At 41.0% G+C, this 19,231-nt stretch overlaps 2 protein-coding genes across 4 annotated transcripts in view; one reads left to right on the top strand and one right to left on the bottom strand.

Moving 5' to 3' along the window:
- Nucleotides 1–8,546, top strand: part of MTREX (Mtr4 exosome RNA helicase) — a 122,801-nt gene extending 114,255 nt beyond the window's left edge. For both annotated transcript variants that reach the window (XM_049863768.1, XM_049863773.1), the window contains 2 exons: nt 6,860–6,964; nt 8,459–8,546. In XM_049863768.1, the coding sequence (XP_049719725.1) occupies nt 6,860–6,964; nt 8,459–8,511 (158 nt within the window). In that variant the 3' untranslated portion in view covers nt 8,512–8,546. The remainder of the gene's footprint in view (nt 1–6,859; nt 6,965–8,458) is intronic.
- Nucleotides 8,547–8,972: 426 nt separating this feature from the next.
- Nucleotides 8,973–19,231, bottom strand: part of PLPP1 (phospholipid phosphatase 1) — a 129,850-nt gene continuing 119,591 nt past the window's right edge. For both annotated transcript variants that reach the window (XM_049863827.1, XM_049863836.1), the window contains exons 5-6: nt 9,631–9,807; nt 8,973–9,104 (exon numbers count right to left, since the gene is read on the bottom strand). In XM_049863827.1, coding sequence (XP_049719784.1) covers nt 8,973–9,104; nt 9,631–9,807 — 309 coding nt within the window. The remainder of the gene's footprint in view (nt 9,105–9,630; nt 9,808–19,231) is intronic.

Consider the following 19,231-nt stretch of genomic DNA (forward strand, 5'->3'; position numbering starts at 1 on the left):
GTAGGTATTTGTAATTTAACCTAAGTTGGGGATCCAATTTCAAAACTCACAGTTAAATGCCTACATTTTGTTTGTTTTCTCTTTTATTATTTGGGGAAGGAAATGAGAATGGTTTTGTTGTTTCATTTAAAAAAAAAAAAAAATTTTTTTTTTTTTTTTTTTTTCAGTTTTCCTAGTGTTATTTTTTTTTTATCAGGTCTGCTGCTTTTCATTAGATACTTTTATACAGAGTGTAAAGAGTTGTTCCCCGGGCGCGTGCAGCCTGTCCTAGCAGGGTACGTGCTTGCTAAACGTCGTGTAGTCCTGTTGCCTCTTGCACAGTCAGCATCCTTCACAACCATATGCAGCAGCCTTCAGTTTGTCTTCTGTTTTAGTGTATTTTCCCCCATTTTTGTTTGCTTTCCCTTTTTATTAGCTGTATTTGGCTAATATTCTCTTTTATTTACTTTTGTTTGGCACTTTTTGACCTTTTGATTTTGTCATACATCTCATTTTCATGTACAGTATTTTGACAAAGGGATATTTAGGGCATTTGATTTTACCGTTTGTGATAGCCTATAAAATATATATAAGTGTAAAAAAAGTTGTAATGTTCCTTAATCAAAATATATGATTTTGAAACTTAGGGGAGATTTTAAGGATGTTCCAGGAAACAGTTACGTTGGGGTAAAATCATTTTTATTTTTGGTCACACTGCCCATATTTCCCGCCTCCTTTCACATTTGGAATTTGTTGTAGAGCTCTGTTCAGTGCATCCAGAATGAATAAGCAAGCAGCTAACTATACCATGCATTACCTATTTACCAGATTTAGATGCTACTGCAGCAGGTTTTATATACATTATAGAAGCGAAGCAATTTTTTTTTCCTCAGTGTATTTGATTTTTTTAGATTCAGGAGCAGGAAAGAAATAGCACCTTTTTTCCTTCTAATTTTGGGGTAAAATTGTACAATTAAACTGTAGTGTTTCCCTTGTTCCTACCATTTATATGAATCTCACTTATCCTCTATGGTTTTTTCTCTTTTGTTTGGAAATAAGATTTGGAGGTAAAATTTCTTCTTATATTGAAGAGACTTGTCTGTGAGGTTAGACATCTGACTCTTACACATACCATTGCTGAACTTTGATTTCTCTGTAAAATGCTGAGAATGATGTTGTATTGTCCTTCACTTACTCTAATTAATCATGTTACACAGCTGCTTGAGTTCAGTGCCCATAGTATAACAAAACCCTGTGCATTTGTCTTCCTTTATCACCGAAGCTTGGAAGTGAGAACCAACCAAGAGCATGTATAACGGTTTTAGGGGTGGCAGTGGTGGTGGTAGTAGCAACAATAGTACTAGTGCTCCAAGTAGGAATGCTAGATTGTTGTTGTTAGCTGCTGTCTAGTCGTCCCCCAACTACTGAGGACCCCATGCACAATGGAAAGAAAAGCTGCCTGGTTCTGCATCATCCGACGATCATTCGTGGATTGGACTGTTATGATCCATAGGGCTTTCATTGGGTGATTTTTCATTTGACTTGTATACGCTTTAAAAGGTAAAATTTATGCTGTATGAATTACCTGAATGTGAGTTCTTCCAGAATGGTAATGTAAGCCTGAGTGTAAAAAAGGGCACAGTGACACCAAATTGTACGATTTAAAATAGTTAAAATGGTGATTTTATGTGTATTTTACCCCACACATGGGGACAGAGTACCCAATAAGTAAGGTGTGCACGGGCTTACTTGTGTTTACTTACTAATCTGTAGTGTCACCACATCCAAGATGTAGTGAAACCCATGTGAAATTGTGCACTACAGATTAGTGAGTAAACACAAGTAAGCCTGTTGGTACCTTGCTTATTGGTTAATCCGTCCCTGCAGGTACAAGTACACACAAAACCGTGACTAGCAAGAATTCAGTTTCTGTCTACTCCAGCAGGACCAGAAGAGAAGATTTGTAACAAACCAGCGGGTTGGTGTGTCTCTGTTTCTGGTCAGCTTCTGATAGCCTGAGCTTTTGTCTAGCATTTAGTCTAGCTGGTCCTAACTGATGAGGCAGAATGACTTCCAAAGCTGGAGTAATGAGAGTCCCTGGACTACAGAGAACAGCATCCTCAGTTGTAGGTGGGATAGTTGCTAGATAATTCCCTGCTAAAGCAAAAACCAAACCCATTGCCGTTGAGTTGATTCCGACACATAGTGATCCTGCAGAACAGAGTGGAACTGTCTCATAGAGTTTCCAAGGAGTGCCTTGTGGATTTGAACTGCTGACCTTTTCGGTTAGCAGCTGTAGCTCTTAACCACTATGCCACCAGGGTTTCCCACTGCTAAACAGTAGTCCATTAAACCCTGAGGGGAGTGGCCTCTATGTTGCAGGCAGCTTTCCATTGTGCATGGGGTCGTTAGAGTGTTTGTGCAGACATGGCATAATTTGTTGACGAGACTCTGGGCAGCAACCACAGCCGTTTTATGTGCAACCCTGTACCTACTGGCCTCATTTTCTTGATTGTTCTCTTGTCATCTGAGACCGTGTCAGAACTAAGTTTTCCAAAACTGAGTTGAAGTATTTACAAAGTGTGTGGCATGGCGGTGTCCTCTGGCTTGATTGTGCATTCGTTTGCTTTAGTTTACACTTTATTTTAGTAATTTACTTCATATAGTTTTGTCTTTGGTAGCTTTTGCAGATTCTGGTTGTTCACATTACTCAATTGGTAGAAATAATTGAAAGCATATCAGGTTGTCTGTGTTTCCTGGTACACATTTGAAATCAGTCAAAACAAAGTCTATTTGTGAGAAAGTGTACCTGGTTCTGATGCCCTACATATCAAAAGTCTTTGTAAAGAATTTCGTTTCAATCCTAAATGGCCTGTGAGAATTTAGTCTGTTTATTTTTTAAAGGGCTGTGTGTTTATATTTTAAGCCATTACCTAATTCCCTTTGAATAGAATCATTTGCATAAATATTTAATATCTGGTTATCTGGGTAATATGGTGTTAATTACTTCCTCCATCCCAACCCCAACCACCACCCTGTCTCCAGACACCCCCAAATTTCTGGAACTCAATTTTCTTTTTCATTCAATGCAATATTATAACCCAGCATTCCTTGATCCTACATTATCAAGCAGTTGAACATGGAATAGCAAACATTTATTGAGCTCCTGTTGTGTTGTCACTGTACCTACCATCATTTCATTCATTTCTCACAGTAACCCCATGAGGTAGGGACTTTATAGTATTTTTTTTTTAATTGGGGCCTATTTATTTTAAAAGGAGAGTAATTTTCATTTAAGTAAAGAGTGTTATTGCATAAATCTGGGTGATACTATGTTTGAAGTCTGTAAAATACTACCTTAAAGATACAACTGAGGGACCACAAGGGATTACGCTAAGTACAAAAATATTACATATGGAGTATCCGGAACCATTTGCTTAAATCAAGGCTGAAACAGACTCACCAGAGCTTCCTGTTGGCATTTGAATTAATGCTATCAGAAGGCTTCTGAGCAGTTAGAGGGGCCCTGTTGGGCTTACGATGGTGAGGGTCATAGGCTTCCAGCTGCCTCCAGGACTGCCCCTATCCCTGTGTTGTTTGTGCCCTGCACAAAGGCAAGTAGGACTTGAAATCTGGTCTCACCAGGGGAAGAGGTGAAAGCACTGTCCACGCATGTATCCTTTTCCTTACTCTTTCCTACCTACCTCAGAGTAAGAACTGTTCACAGGTTGCTCTGAATCCCAGGAGCTTCTGCCACACTTTTCATCACCCTGTCCTCTTCAGTCTTGAATCACCTCCTTTCTGCTGCCTCTTTAGCATATAAATATGCTTAAATTTCTCAGCTACCAGCACAACATAGTAGCTAAGGGCACAAATCCTGGATTTAGATCCCACCCACTCAGTAGATTTGTGATCCTGGGCAAGTAAATGGGCTTCAGTTTCTTTGGCTATAAAATGGGGAGGGTGTAGTAGTTCCTACCTCATATTGTGAGGCTAACATAATGTTTGTAGAGCCATTAGCATGGTTCCCAGCGTATACCATTCAGTAAATACTAGCTGCTGCTGCTGTCATTTTTTTAGTATCGATTATGTGTTGTCATCATCACCCTCAACTCCTCCTGCCTTTTTTACAGCCAGCCTTGCAGAAAGAGTATTCGAAAATAGATCTTCAGTTCCCTCTCATTTCCTTCTTGATCCACACTAATCTGATGCCCTATTTCACTGAAATTACTCTTGCCAAAGTCACCCAAACCCAAACTGTTTGCTGTTGCGTCGATTCTGACTCATAGCGACCCTATAGGACAGAGTAGAACTGCCCTATAGGGCTTCCAGGGAGCAGCTGGTGGATTCGAACTGCCGACCTTCTGTTTAGGAGCTGAGCTCTTAACCACTGTGCCATCAGGGCTCCAAAGTCACCAATGACTGCCTAATTGCCAAATTCAGAAAACCTTTTATCTGACTTGATCTTGTCATTTTTTACTACTTTGTTTCTTGAAACCCATTAATGTAAATTCTGCGGCATTACCTGGCAGTGAAGATTTCTACGGACATTTAGATCAAGGACTGAAACTTACTGTTAAAAATTAAAATTTTTTTCTTATTTTAAATATATAAGCTGAATTTAGTTACAACAAATTTATAAGAGTGTTAAGCACTTATTACAGAAAATTTAGAAAATACAGGTAAATCATTTTTACTGTGATGCAGTACAATATAATATGGTTAAGTGCTTGGTCTCTAGAATCTTACTGTCTGGATTCAAGTCCTGACTCCATCATTTATTTACTCCTGGCTCTGACATTGGACAAGTTATATATGTAACCTCTCTTAGCTTCTCCTTTTCCCTCTTTGTAAAATGAGTATAACGACAGGACCTGTCTCGTGGAATTGTAAGAACCAAACAGGAGAATTCACATAAAACACAAGAGTACAGACCTGGCACAAAAGAAGTGCTGAGAAAATGCTGAACATTACTCTTCTTTCTCAAAATATTCAGCCTAATTTCACCCACTCTTGATGTGTATATATTTGGAGGGAGAAGGATAAGGTGTCACTCTTGCCCCTTGTGTTTGATGGTTGAATTTTATGGAATTTGTCTCTAATTTGGCTATCATGTTTTACTGTTGTCATCAAATAAACTTTCCTCAGAGCTAAATAATGTTGATAGAATTGTATTTAAAATAGTGGAAATAGACTTTAAATTGAGGGCTGGCGATTTTCTCCAAGAACTGCATGGACCTTTTGATAGGTCAAGAGGAAGAAGGACAAAGAAAAAGCTATGGGCTTTGAATATTTTGGCTAAAGGGCTGTATTATAACCTTAATTACTTTAGGGCTTTGCCCATTTCAAAAAACTTGTGCCTGTCTTACCTCTTATCCAGATTAAGTAGAATAATCATTTTTTTTTTTAATTTATTAAGTTTAACGGGTAAGAAAGGAAAGTAAGGGTGGGTTAGGTCTCAGAGCTGGTTATTTAGTGACAGAATCTGGACTAGAACCCCAGTGTCCATCTTGTCCTCTTTAACCCGATGCCTCATCTCACTAGGTGAACGTCTATATATAGAAGTTATATCATTCTTTTAAGTATGGTATCCCCATAGGTCTTTTGAGGTGGCATGTGTGCTAGTAGTGGTCCTCTCCCTGTTGGAGACTCTTTACCCTATGAACTTACCTGAAACAGTAACATGTTTTTGTTCTCATTGCTCTGGCCCATAGGCAGGTTGAGAAACCAGACATGTCCTCATCAACCCAGGGCTCTTGTGGGGTCACCCCCCTGGGAGAGATGGCTCTGTGTGTGCATAGGTACTTCTTGCTGGATTCTACTACCCTGTTAAAGGACAGCTTGCATGTTTGCCTTTGTCCAAGCTAAAATTCCCTTCTGCTTTATGAGTTCAGTTCTCAGCTACTTTCCTTCCTTGGTCACTCTGAAACAATGTGGAGGGCGTAAAAAGGAACTCTCAGCATTGAGCAGTATTATAAAACTCTGTAAATGATCATGCATTGTTCCAGTGTTGCAAGGAGTTAACAAAGACCTAGTTAAACTTGGTTGCCTTTTAAGAGAGAACCAATAGTCCTAAATAAAGTTCATTTCAGACAATAAAAATGAAGTCTCAAGAGTTTTAAACTCAGCCAGGTAGCCCTTAGAGGAAAGGATTGCAGGTGCCTGATTGCATAGGCACAGACAGAAGTGAAACTGTGTTTATAGCTTCAGCTTTAATACAAACACATGTCTTGTACTGGGAATCAAGTCCCATGGGAAATAGCTTGTCACCTCTTCTGTGCTTCCTTGAGTACACACTGTGTAAAGAAAACAGATTTAAGAGCCCTTTTAAGGTCAAGAAGAATGACTGATTGTACCTTTTAAATCACAAATCTGATCTTATTACTCCCCTTCTTAAAAAGGTCCTCTTAACATTTTCCTCTTCACAGGACGCTGCCCAGACACCTCAGCAGGCTACACCTGCAGTCCATCGAGCTTCTCTGCCTCCAGTCTGTGCCCCGTCACACCGCCTGACGGAGACCTCCTCATTCTCAGAGGCCCAGATGACTCTCTGTCTTTGCCAGCCTTCACCCACAGTTGCTCTTCTCTGCTCCCGGGGCATTTTGTTTATCTCCGGCTGTGATAGCAAGTGTCAACGCATTATAATTAATCTCTCTCTCTCCTCCTCAGTCAAGGATGGGAATTATAGCTTTCCATCTGCCTAGCACAGTGCTACCTGCCTAGGAGGCGGCCAGTCAAGTTTGCTGGCTGATTTACTGCATGGGAAGTCCCTCAAAGTTCTGTTAATCGTCTCATGTTCTCTTGCCTTGCCTGTTAATTAAAATTCTCCTGTTCCCGATTATTTTCATTTTACAAGTAATTTGTTTTCTTTTCTACACAGGCAGCATAATTCGTTGTATGAGGCGCCTGGAAGAACTGCTTCGTCAGATGTGTCAAGCAGCAAAAGCCATTGGAAACACTGAGCTGGAGAATAAATTTGCAGAAGGTCAGTATCTAATCCGTAAGTTCTTCCTGATGATGCAGCTGAATCTTCTAAGACTGAAGCACTTGACCATAACCTCGGAGGACACTGTCAGATGCTTGGTCAGACTACCATGGAGGGACATCTAGTAGTGTGTATGTAAAATTTTAGCGCATTTGTGTGGGGAAAAAATTTCGAGATTATATATTTACACATTGATTGACAAATATTTATTGTGAGTTCATAATGCCAGGCATTGTTTTAAGCACTAGGGGATACAGCAGTGAACAAAAAGACACAAATTCCTGCCTTCATGGAGCTTACATTCTAGTGGAGAACAATCAACGAGTCAACAATTAAAATATATGAGATGGTGATAAGTACTATAAGCAGCAGCAGGTGAAAAGAATAAGGGATTGGGGATGGATGAGATAGTCTGAGAAGGTGACATTTTAAGGCTCTGAGGTGGGAAATACGCTTGATTTTTTTTTGTACAACATTAAGAGGCCAGTGTGGCTGCAGCACAGTGAGTAATGAGTAGAATAGTAATAGGGGCTGGAGGAAGAAAGGAAATGATGGTGTAACTCCCAACCCCAGTCTTTTTACTTACTCTGAAGTGATTCAAGGAGGATTTGAGCACAGGAGTGCTGTGCTCTGACTTGGTCTTAGAAGGATAACTGTTGCTGTTACATTGTAGGCAGACTGTAGAATATTAAGGTAGAAGGGGAGACCAGATCAAGAAAGGATGGCTAGACCAAAGTGGTAATAATTGGGGGAGGGGCACCTAAGCATGCTTTAAATAGTTTTGTTCTTCTCACCTGAATCTTGGCCAAGAGAACTATTTGAGTACTAAAGCATCAAAGAACAGCATATCCACAGTGTATCAGACAATCAATCCTAGTGATTTCTGCTAACAAGTTAATGTCCTGAGGAGACAGAGGTCTGCAGAAAATTGGCTTATGTTTCCACATTGTTGATAGAAGCAGGCTTACTTCATCACTCAGGGTTTAAGTCCAAAAAATCCAAACCTATTGCAACCCTACTGGACAAAACAGAACTGTCCCAAAGGGTTTCCAAGGATTGGCTGGTGGACTCAAACTGCTGACCTTTTGGTTAGCAGCCAATCTCTTAACCACTGCGCCACCAGGGTTTAAGTCCAGGTATAAATATTTTAAAAACAAAATTTGTGTGTCCTGCCTTAGTCCAGAACAAATTTCACATAGTAACTGACAGTATATTATTGCTTTCTGATGTAGGCTGGAAATCAGTGCTTTGGGATCAACTTCGGACAGCTTAGTCCTTTGGATAATTTTACACACACACAGATGGGGTACTTTAGAGTCAGTGGTCATAAGAGAGGTTTGGTTTCTAAGCTTTCCACCTCTGAAAGCAGGATTTTTATTTTCTTTCACCAGCTTAATTATTTAATCAGGATTGTGCTGTTCTCAAAATCCCAGTCGAGTAGGGTATTCTCTGTGATCTTGAAGTTCAAACCATATTTTCTTTCTTTTCTCTTAGGAATCACCAAAATCAAGAGAGATATTGTGTTTGCTGCAAGCCTCTACTTGTGAAGAGTCAGCTAAAGGAATGTGCGATTTTAAAATTGTTCACCACCTGTCTGGTTACAGTTGATTACAAATGCTTACAAGAATTGATTTGGTTCTCCCCCATCTCAACATATTTGTCCTCAAACATTTAAATCTGTATTATATTTAAATGAAGCATCATTCTTACAAGGCATGTTACATACAAATTTGTACATAAGCATTACATTTTTTAATTAAAAAAATGTACAGGTGGGGCATTGTTTTAGTGAAAGGCTTCAATTTTTTTTAATGAACTCAGAGCTATTAGGTAACCGTTGTGTTAAATGTAACTATATACACACAGGTAAAGTGGGCATCCAAGAGGAATAGCAGCAGCAGTCCCTTAAAGGCCTGTACACCAGGAAGAAAGGTGCATCCTTGTGCCTCTGGTGTGATCCTTCTCCTTTAGAAAGCAGGCCAGCTTCACCTGGGCTCCCTGCCACCCTTCAAGGTTGGTGATTGTTCCGATAGTGATTCCCCGCCGTCGCTGTTTCATGCAGAGTTGTATGTGAGTCCTCCTCTTTTCTTTCTTTAAACGGAGAATCTTTCTCCTTGAAGAAATCTGATACATACACAGCCTATATAGAACAGATAGAATGAGGCAAAGCACTTGAGTTCAAAAATCATATAGAAAGTTAAATAAGCGTTTTGTAAAAATATAAACAAAAGGATATACATTGGGAAGTAAAGATTAAGAGGATAAAAAATTAACAGCTAAAAGGAAGTTTTATTAAAGGAGATTCTACAGGATTTGAGAGTTGCTCTGTTACGTCTTGGGCAAATAGCTTCGTTCTGCAGACACTTAATACAAAATTCACCCCACTCCCCCATTCTTACCAAAGAGAATAATGGCTAAAGTATTTTTACGGCTGGAACCTTAATTAAAATACACAGTAGGATTTTTACAAGATTTGCAGTGAGTAACCTAGTTTTTACCTGCTGCATATCCTAAAAGGACTTTTAATGACATTGGGATTCTTACCCACCACCAATTATTGAGCCACATTCTCTGTCTTTGCATAGTTTTCTCACTGGAAAATTTTCTACTTTTATCTCCAAATGTTTATCAATATCAAGATGTAGGCTCTTGCCCCGTATACTTACAACTAATATTGCAACCAGAGCCCCTTGAATGAGTCCAGTCAGTACGTCACTCCAATGGTGTTTGTAATCAGAAACTCTAGAAAGGCCCACATAGATGGATACAGCAACAAGGCCAAATTGCAGTGTTGGGCGTAAGAGTCTGGCCCAGTCTCCCTTCATCCTGGACTGAAGATACAGCTAATAGAAAAGATAAGAATAAAGAAACAGTTTCTTTGAAGTACCAACTGAGAACTGTATCTTGCTTTATTATAAACCTAGATCTACCAAGAGTGGAGTTAAAAAGCAAAAGGGCAAATAGGTGTGCTCGGAATTACAGATGGGCCCTTATCACCGTTTTGACTGATCTGTACAGACACCGTTTACATTTACCCATCACCATCACGGCGATTCTGACTCAACAGCAATCCAGTGGGTCTCCTGGGCTGTAATTTTTATGGACGTAGATCACCAGGTCTTTACTCTCACCAAATTGTAAACAAGACAATGGTGTCCTTGTTGATGACTTCTAGGCAAGCTTTCAGATGCAGCTCTTCCCCTTGAAATCTGGATTTATAATTCCAATGGTCAAAGGCAAGTACTGTCATTATCTTGAGTCTTGGGATTTACAGCTAAGGATCCTGAGCACAGGTTGCCCCTGCCCTGGGCCAGCTCATGGTCTGCTATCCAGCCTATCTAGAGTTTGTGTAATCCACCAAACACATGACTGCAGGGCTCCCCGAGCCTCAAAGTATTCAACAGGACAGTTGAGCCAAGGAAATGATCTATACTCATAAATAAATGTAATCACTTGGCCAAATAAGTAACACAGACTGGAATTTGGCTGTGATCCAGCAAAGGAATGTATTCTTTCAATAGCACCTGTATCCTTTGAAGTTTTACGACTTCTTTACATACGCATCAGATCTGAGGATTTCCCTTTTACCTTGCCAGCGTGCTTTTGACTCTAGGTATATCCCTGAGGATTTTGGTGGAGAAAGAATCTGAATAATTTTCCTATGAACTCCTTTCAATGGATCTGCTATCATTTTTTTTAAAAAAGTGATTTTTAACATTCATTTTTAAAATCCTGTTCAGGAATGCATGGCTCATATAGTTAATTCAGTGCAGTCCTCAGAAAACCGTTTACGTGGCTCCGCCCACTGACACTGCCTGTTTATACAGGTCACTCCCAGTTCACTGGACACTGTTGTCGGTCTTCGTTCTCAGCAGCTGGCAAAGCCACAGAGGTGGTCCCGTTTTCTCAGGTACTTAGTATAAACATCTAGTTGTAAAAGAGCATGCCATTTGTTTAACTGAGTCTGACTCACTAGCTAGTTTTAAGTGTTAACTGGTTATCTGAGGTTCCCCCTACCCCCTTTTTTTCCAGACTGTTACAAAAGTAAACAGCAAGAGATCTGTCTCAAGACTCTGGAGTGCAGAAAATACCTGGTTGAAGCAAAGTTGGCATCTGGCATTTCATTAAGAAAAAATTTAGGTTGAACTGGAGTGAGCCACACCGATTAACATGTCTCATTATGTAGTTATAATGGCAGTCACACTGGTTAATGTATTCAAATATTTATCAAGAACCTACCATGTGCCAGGCATGAACATATTTACATAGGCAGTTCTTTACTAAGCCAAGTTATAGCTGAATGGGTCAGACCATGAATGAGGGGGGACATCCCTTAAATTCTAGTTTATACAAAGATAGTGATCATGAGACACGACTAGCCATATGGCTCTGCAAGTCATTTAAGCTCCCAGTTTATTCCTGTCCCCATTCTTCACAGAAGCATAAAGTTAATGCTAATATTGAGCTATTAACAGTAAAGACCCTAATCAGCCCTGATTTCAAAAAAGTATTCAAAAAGAACATAGAAGGGAAAACATGCAGAAACACTGAAGAGTTAGCAAAATCTCCAGGCAGAGGTTATTTAGACTATAAGTATTTCTAGGAATAACCAATACTCATGAACATGCATTGCAAAGAATGGGAATTCCAGAACACTTAATTGTGCTCATGAGGGAATTGTACATAGATCAAGAAGCAGTTGTTCACACAGAACAAGGGGATACTGCATGGTTTAAAGTCAGGAAAGGTGTGTGTCAGGGTTGTATGCTTTCACCATACCTATTCAATGTGTATGCTGAGCAGATAATCTGAGAAGCTGGACTGTGTGAAGAAGAACAGGGCATCAAGATTGGAGGAAGACTCACTAACAACCTGTCATGCAGATTACACAGCCTTGCTTGCTAAAGTCAAGAGGACTTGAAGCACTTACTGATGAAGATCAGAGACCAGAGCCTTCAGTATGGATTACACCTCAACATAAAACAACAATCCTCAAAACTGGACCAATAAGCAACATCATGACAGAGAAAACACTGAAGTTGTCAAGGATTTCATTTTACTTGGATCCACAATCAACACCAATGGAAACAGCAGTCAAGAAATCAAAAGACACATTGCATTGGGCAACTCTGCTGCAAAAGACCTCTTTAAAGTGTTGAAAAGGATAGATGTCACCATGAAGACCAAGGTGCGCCTGACCCAAGCCATTGTATTTTCAATCACATCATATGCATGTGAAAGCTGGACAATGAATAAGGAAGACTGAAGAAGAATTGATGCCTTTGAATTGTGGTGCTGGAGAAGAATATTGAATATACCATGGACTGCCAGAAGAACAAATGTGTCTTGGAAGCAGTACAACCAGAATGCTCCTTAGAAGCAAGGATGGCAAGACTGCGTCTTACACACTTTGGCCTAGTTATCAGGAGGGATCAGCCCCTAGAGAAGGACATCATGCTTGGTAAAGGACAGGGTTAGTGAAGAAGAGGAAGACCCTCAATGAGATGGACTGACACAGTGGCTGCGACAGGGGGCTCAAGCATAACAACGATTGTGGCCATGGCGCAGGACCGGACATGTTTCATTCTGTGGTACACAGGGTCACTATGAGTTGGAACTGACTCAACAGCACCTAACAACAACACAACAACATACGAATGTAGACATCTTAGGACTGCACCCATCTCTGCTAGGGATATTATCAAGAAAAAAGCAGTAACAACTCTAGACTTAAGCCACTCCCAAGTTCAGATGTTTTCCCTACCTGTGAGAAAGTGACTGTGGACCCAGTGATTATTTTACTCTGAATGGGTTTTGAGATTCCCAGATGTGATGATATACCTAACCTTATGCCCCAGGGTCCGGCTCCTCTGGGGAATAATGGCCATGTCATCAGTGCAGTATGTGCTCACAGAACAATCCTTTGCTCTGGATGTGGTTGGTTAATAGAGTGTGCTTCCTATGTGCCTGCCCTGTATCTCCCTGGGGCCCAGGTACTCAGTGTGCCTCTGTGAAGGCCGTGCCCTTCCCTATGAAGTCTCATCTGTTTCAGTCGTGCCTGCGCAGGTAAAAACATTGTTTCTTGGACCTTGGGTTCCCAGAGTTCCACAGCTGGTGTACCTTGAACTCCACACTTTGGCTTCTCCCCTCCCATGCTGCTGGTCAAAAGTCTTTCCTAGATAAGCAAGTTCAGCAAAGCACACAATGATGTCTCTGGTCCTCCAACTCTTAAGCCTCTCTCAGCCTGTCTTTTAAGTTCCACTGTGTGTGGGCACTTGGAATTTGGTTTCCTCTACCACTCTTTAATTGCTTTCCAAAATCAGTCTCTCTTGCCTGTTATCTCCTCTCCCATTCCTTGACTTGTGGGTTTATAAACTTTTTTATCCTGCTCCTTATCCTTTGAAGAAGGATTTCTTGAGAGGGGAGGTAAGAAAAAAGTGTACATTCAGTCTCCTGTATTTACCCTGAAGTTCTCATACTCTCCATGACACCAGACTGCCTCCTCCCCGAGAAGAAGAAGAAAAAAAAAAAAAAAAAAAGACCAGGGAGTACAACTTCTGTTCCCAGCTCTGTCACGGGACATTACCCATGATTCTGGTCAAAAGAAAGTACTCGGCTCAGTTCCTTCATCCTTCCCTAATTGCCTCACAGAGAAATTGAAATGTCTGAAGCTTATCAGCACTGTTCTCTTAGAACTAGATAAAGGGACAGAGCCAATGCTTTAGTGCTTTGCAAACTCCCCTCTCCCCACCTCATTTATAACTCACATACACGCTAACCACATTCTAGGTAAGGCATTTAGCTGCTCACTTTTTAAGAGTTGGAATTGCTTACAGAGCTCCATGTCTAACATCTAACACTCTGTGTAGTACCAGACAGGCTCAGTGGCAATGTCTACTTTGAAATTCCCCTGCAGGGGAAAACTGCCTATCCATAGACATGGTTGAAGAGGCAGCTCTACTTGGACTGTGTAGCCCTGCCTTCTCTCCGGCAGGGGAGGGGCCTGACCCAGAGATCTAATGGACTGTTTTCTCCCTCTGGAGTTCAGGCTGGTAGTATGAAGGCGTTCTCTATTTTCAGAAGTTGCAGAAAGGGCACCTAGGGTGTACGTGATAGGTTATTTGCACACCTAAGTTATGAAGCAAAAGGTATGGTTAAGCACTTAGTAGAGAAAAGAGTGGCAGCCACACTGAGAACTCACGTGGCCCTTGAGACACAAAGTAGATTCAGTTCCTGATGGCGTGCTAGTTCCAGTCCTGCATGTCTTTACTGTAAGCCATCTTTTCCTTTAGGAGGCGTAAGGAGTCTGCCACATACAACCAAAAGATTAAAAAGCCAGTTAACAGCTCTCCTGTGGGTTTAACCAAAATCCTATGCTTTGGCTTGTTTTCTTAATTTGGGTTTCTGTAACTTAAAGAGGAGTTTTACTTTTAAGACCGGTAACTTTAAATTGAGAAGGAAATTGTTTATATACCTAGATTCAAACAAGGAGAGAATTTTAGAGAAATACAGTCAGAGTGAACATACTGTGTGAACACTGAAGGCACCTTTGCAAGAGAACTCTGGCACTGGGCACAGGACTTGCTTCTCTGACTTTTCTACCCAGCAAGCACAAGGGTGTGAGCCCCAAGCCAAACTGCTCACCACACCCCTCTCCCTCGACAGGCCCATTCTGAGAAAGATTCTTCTCTGAACACTCTTCAGTCTGGCCTATCTGATTGACTTGTCCTGTGGGTTTCAGTCCACTGAGATTCTAGCCTCGGGATCCTTCCCACTCCTGACATCCAGCTTTCTGCCGAAGGGGGTCTAGAGTAGGAAACCAGAAATATGAGGACATAAGAGGGCAGAAGAGAAGCAACAACCCGCAGCTCTGCACTGAAGTGCTCCCCAGAGGCAGACGTTCCAACTTCCTTCTGTGATACTACAGGCTCCGTGAAGCCCCACTGCTGGACAAGAAGGGGAACGAAGAAAGCAGAAATGTAGCTGGCAGGACTCCAGTCATGGCACAGAGGGGCTAACTAGGGCAAGCCACAAAAGTCAGCAGAGGAAGACTCCCTGGCTGAGATAAAGAGGCAGGTAGAAAAGAGGGCCTAAGATAAGAAAAAGGAGCCCTGCAGCACAGTGGTTCAGCACTTGGCTACTAACTGAAAGGTCAGCAGTTCAAACCCACGGGCTGCTCCACAGAAGAAAAGACCTGGCAATCTGCTTCCGTAGAAATTACAGCCTAGCAAACCCTGTGGGGCAGTTCTACTCTGTCCTATAGGGTCACTGAGTCAGAATCAACTGAGGGCACACCATAACACAAGGAACTACACTGAGGGAGACTTGTGGTGGTAACTGTATTTTTTTAAAGGGGAAGCAAAGGGAGTTCACACAAAGGTTAGCCTGTTGCAGGGTAATCAGGAAAGATCTGCAGTTAGCTGTCCAGACCAAAAGCTATTTCCCACTTGCTTAGAAAGGACAAGCCCCTGCCCCACTACCTACGCCTGCCTCACAAATTGGAACACTGTCCTCAAATACTTTCAAAACGAACAGTCATATTTATAAAAGGAACATGACGCTGCCGCTAGTGTCATTTATGCTGTGACATACAGGAAAATAACTCCAGAAGAAATGGAAAGACAGAAGACTTACAGGTTTCCAGGAAACACAATTTTAGAAGAGTTAACAGGAAAAACAAAGATGTATCATGTACTTCAATAACCTTCACCCTCCCCGAGTCCCCAATTTTCATCTACTAAAGGGAGCTCTAGGAAACCCTGGTGGCATAGTGGTTAAGGGCTATATGGCTGCTAACCAAAAGGTTGGCAGTTCAAATCCACCAGGCGCTCCTTGGAAGCTCTATGGGGCAGTTCTACTCTGTCCTACAGGGTCACTATGAGTCGGAACTGACTCAAGCACAATGGTTTTTGGTTTAAAGGGAGCTGCAAATATCACGGGAAGAAAATAACGAAAAGCTTCTTAACTAAGATATTACTAGTGAATCAAAGAGGCAACTTCTTAATCGTTTGGCTCCTTCTGCCTAATGTACTCAAAATAACCAGATGTTTAAGCCTACAGAAGAAAGCTGTAGAAAGAAGCTGGCAGTTCCACCCAAGCATGAGGCCAAGTAGTTTCACTGGCTGGGCTTATGGCAGTCATCTTGAGCACAAGGAATTTGACCAGAACCAGAACTGACCTAGTCTAGTTGATCTACATGTGCTTCCAGAGATGGTATATAGAAAAATTAAAGAAGACTGAGGCAAACCTAGTTCTAGAAAGGAAATTGTTATCTTCAGAGAAAACAGCTTGCCTCTTAATCCAACAGAACCCAACACTTGTGGATTCCCTTTATGAACAGCCATGCAGTAATTTTATCGTGTACACAAGGATGACCCGGTCAAAATAAACAGTGGGGAACTCTTCAATGTACAGGGCCAAATCGGAAAGAAGTTAAAAGGTGTACAAATTTTTGTTTTTTTAAAAAAAAAAAATTTTTTTTTACATTTTTTAAAATCAGGAAATGCCAACATCTACAACACTGCTTAAGCATTATTTCGCTATCAGTGAAGGGAAGGATTTAACATTTTTGGCTAAAATTTCAGGATTAACATTTAGCACCCATGCAAGGATCCAACTCTAGTATCTCACACCTTTAAAGTAAATTTGATTGTTGGACAAGATTATTTTTGAAGCTGGTTTATTTTTATTTTGCCTTTCTTTGACCTTGTTAACATTTCTTAACTGCAAAATGCTATTGTCTCATAGTGTTTTTAATGCTGTATTCTTTTAAGATGTTTTAGTATATGTGTGTTTCCCCCTTTTTAAACTAGAATTGAGGGGTCAAGCCTGCGTGCTGAGAGCTGTTTTCACATTTTTAAAGGTTTAATTCAAAAAAGAAGAATCTGCAACACACTGTATGTGACCTGCAAAGCCTAAAATATTATGACTTTTAACTGAAAAAAATTGCAAACCCTTGTAACTTGACTAACAACAGCTTGCTCAACACAAATATACTTCACTTATTTTGAAACACTGCTTTTGAAACCAAACCAGGCAAGCCAAACTGAATGTTCCACAGCCACCTGATGATAGATCTGGCCAGGAGAGCACCTTAGGGCAGGCCTCAGTATGGACTCTGGAATTCAGTTTCCCCACCTTTGGCATTTAAAGAGCTCCTAAATTTAGATCTCAAATCCCGCCTTAAAATTAGGTAAGACCAATGTAGTCTATGGGCCATGAATTGTTCACCATTTACCAATGCTCAGCATTTATCCATAGTTTGAGAACCTCATATTTATGAAATTCAGGCATACCTTGGAGATACTGCAAGTTCAGTTCCAGACCACGGCAATAAAGCGAGTATCACAACAAAGCGAGTCACACGAAGTTTTTGGTTTCCCAGTGTGTATAAAAGCTGTATTTAGTGTTGTCTAAAAGAACAATGGAAATCCCTCAATTTAAAAATACTTTATTGCTAAAAAATGCTAACCATCATCTGATCCTTCAGTGAGTCTGTAATCTTTGCTGGTGGAGGGTCTTGCCTCGATGTTCATGGCGGCTGACTGACCAGGGTGGTGGTTGCTAAAGGTTGGGGTGGCTGTGGCAGTTTCTTAAAATAAGACAGCAATGAAGTATGCTCCATGTATTGACTCTTCCTTTCACGGAAGATTTCTCTGTAGCATGCGATGCTGGCTGATAGCATTTTACCCGCAGTAGAGCTTCTTTCAAAATTGAAGGCAAATCTTCTCAAAACCTGCTGCTGCTTCACCAACTAAGTTTATACAATATTCTAAATCCTTTATTGTTATTTTAACAATGTTCACAGCATCTTCACCAGGAAGAGATTCCATCTCAAGAAACCACTCTCCTTGCTCATCCGTGAGAGTGCAGCAATTCAGTCATATCTTCAGGCTCCACTTCTAATCCTAGTACTTAACGTGATTTCCGTCACATCTGCAGTTACTTCCTCTACTGAAGTCTTGAACTCCTCAAAGTCATCCATGAGGGTTAGAATCAACTTCTTCCAAATTCCTGTTAATGTTGATATTCTGACCTCCTCCCATGAATCACGAATGTTCTTTATGGCATCTAGAATGGTGTATCCTTTCCAGAAGGCTGCCAATTTATATTGCCCAGATCCATCAGAGGGATCACTGTCTACGGCACTGACAGCCTTATGAATGTATTTCTTGAATAAGAAGACTTGAAAGTTGAAATTACTCCTTGATCCATGGGCTGCAGAATGGGTGTTGTGTTAGCAGGCATGAAAACATTAATCTCCTTGTACATCTCCATCAGAGCTCTCAGGTGACCGGCTGCATTGCCAATGAGCTGTAATATTTTGAAAGGAAATCTTTTTTTCTGAGCAGTAGGTCTCAACAGTGGGCTTAAAATATTCAGTAAACCATGTTGTAAACCGATGTGCTGTCATCCAGGCTTTGTTTTTCAATTTATGGAGCAAAGGTAGAGTAGATTTAACATAATTCTTAAGGGCCCTAGGATTTTCAGAATGGTAAATGAACATTGGCTTCAACTTAAAGTCACCAGCTGCATTAGCCCCTTACAAGACAGTCGGCCTGTCCTTTGAAGCCAGGCAGTTAACTTCACCTCTCTAGCTCTGGGAGTCCTAGATGGCACCTTCTAATATAAGACTTTCAACTACACTGAAAATCCATTTAGTGCAGCACCTCTGTCAATTATCTAAGCTAGATCTTCTGGGTAACGTCCTACAGCTTCGACATCAGCACTTGTTGCTCTACCTTGCACTTTTATGTTATGGAGGCAGCTTCTTTCCTTAAACCTCATAAGCCAACCTCTGCTAGCTTCAAACTGTTCTTCTGCAGCCTTAACAGAATTGAGGAGAGTTAGAGCCTCATCTGGATTAGGCTTTGTCTTAAGAGAATGTTGTGGCTGGTTTGCACTTCTACCCAGATCCCTACAACTTTCTCCATGTCAGCAATAAGGCTGTTTCGCTTTCTTACTCGTGTGTTCACTGGAACAGCACTTTGAATTTCCTTCAAGAACTTTTCCGTTGCATTCGCAACTTAGCTAACTGTTTGGAACAAAATGCCTAGTTTTCGGCCTGTCTCAGCTTTCAACATGCCTTCCTCAATAAGCTTAATCATTTCTAGCTTTTGATTTAAAGTGAGAGACATCCAAAACTTCTTTTCACTTGAACACTTACAGGCCACTCTAGGGTTATTAACTGGCCTACTTCAATATTGTCCTATCTCAGGGAATAGAGAGGCCCCAAGAGAAGGAGAGAGACAGGGGAACAGATGGTCA

The sequence above is a fragment of the Elephas maximus genome, chromosome 2 (genome assembly GCF_024166365.1).
Source record: "Elephas maximus indicus isolate mEleMax1 chromosome 2, mEleMax1 primary haplotype, whole genome shotgun sequence".
NCBI classification, from domain to species: domain Eukaryota; kingdom Metazoa; phylum Chordata; class Mammalia; order Proboscidea; family Elephantidae; genus Elephas; species Elephas maximus.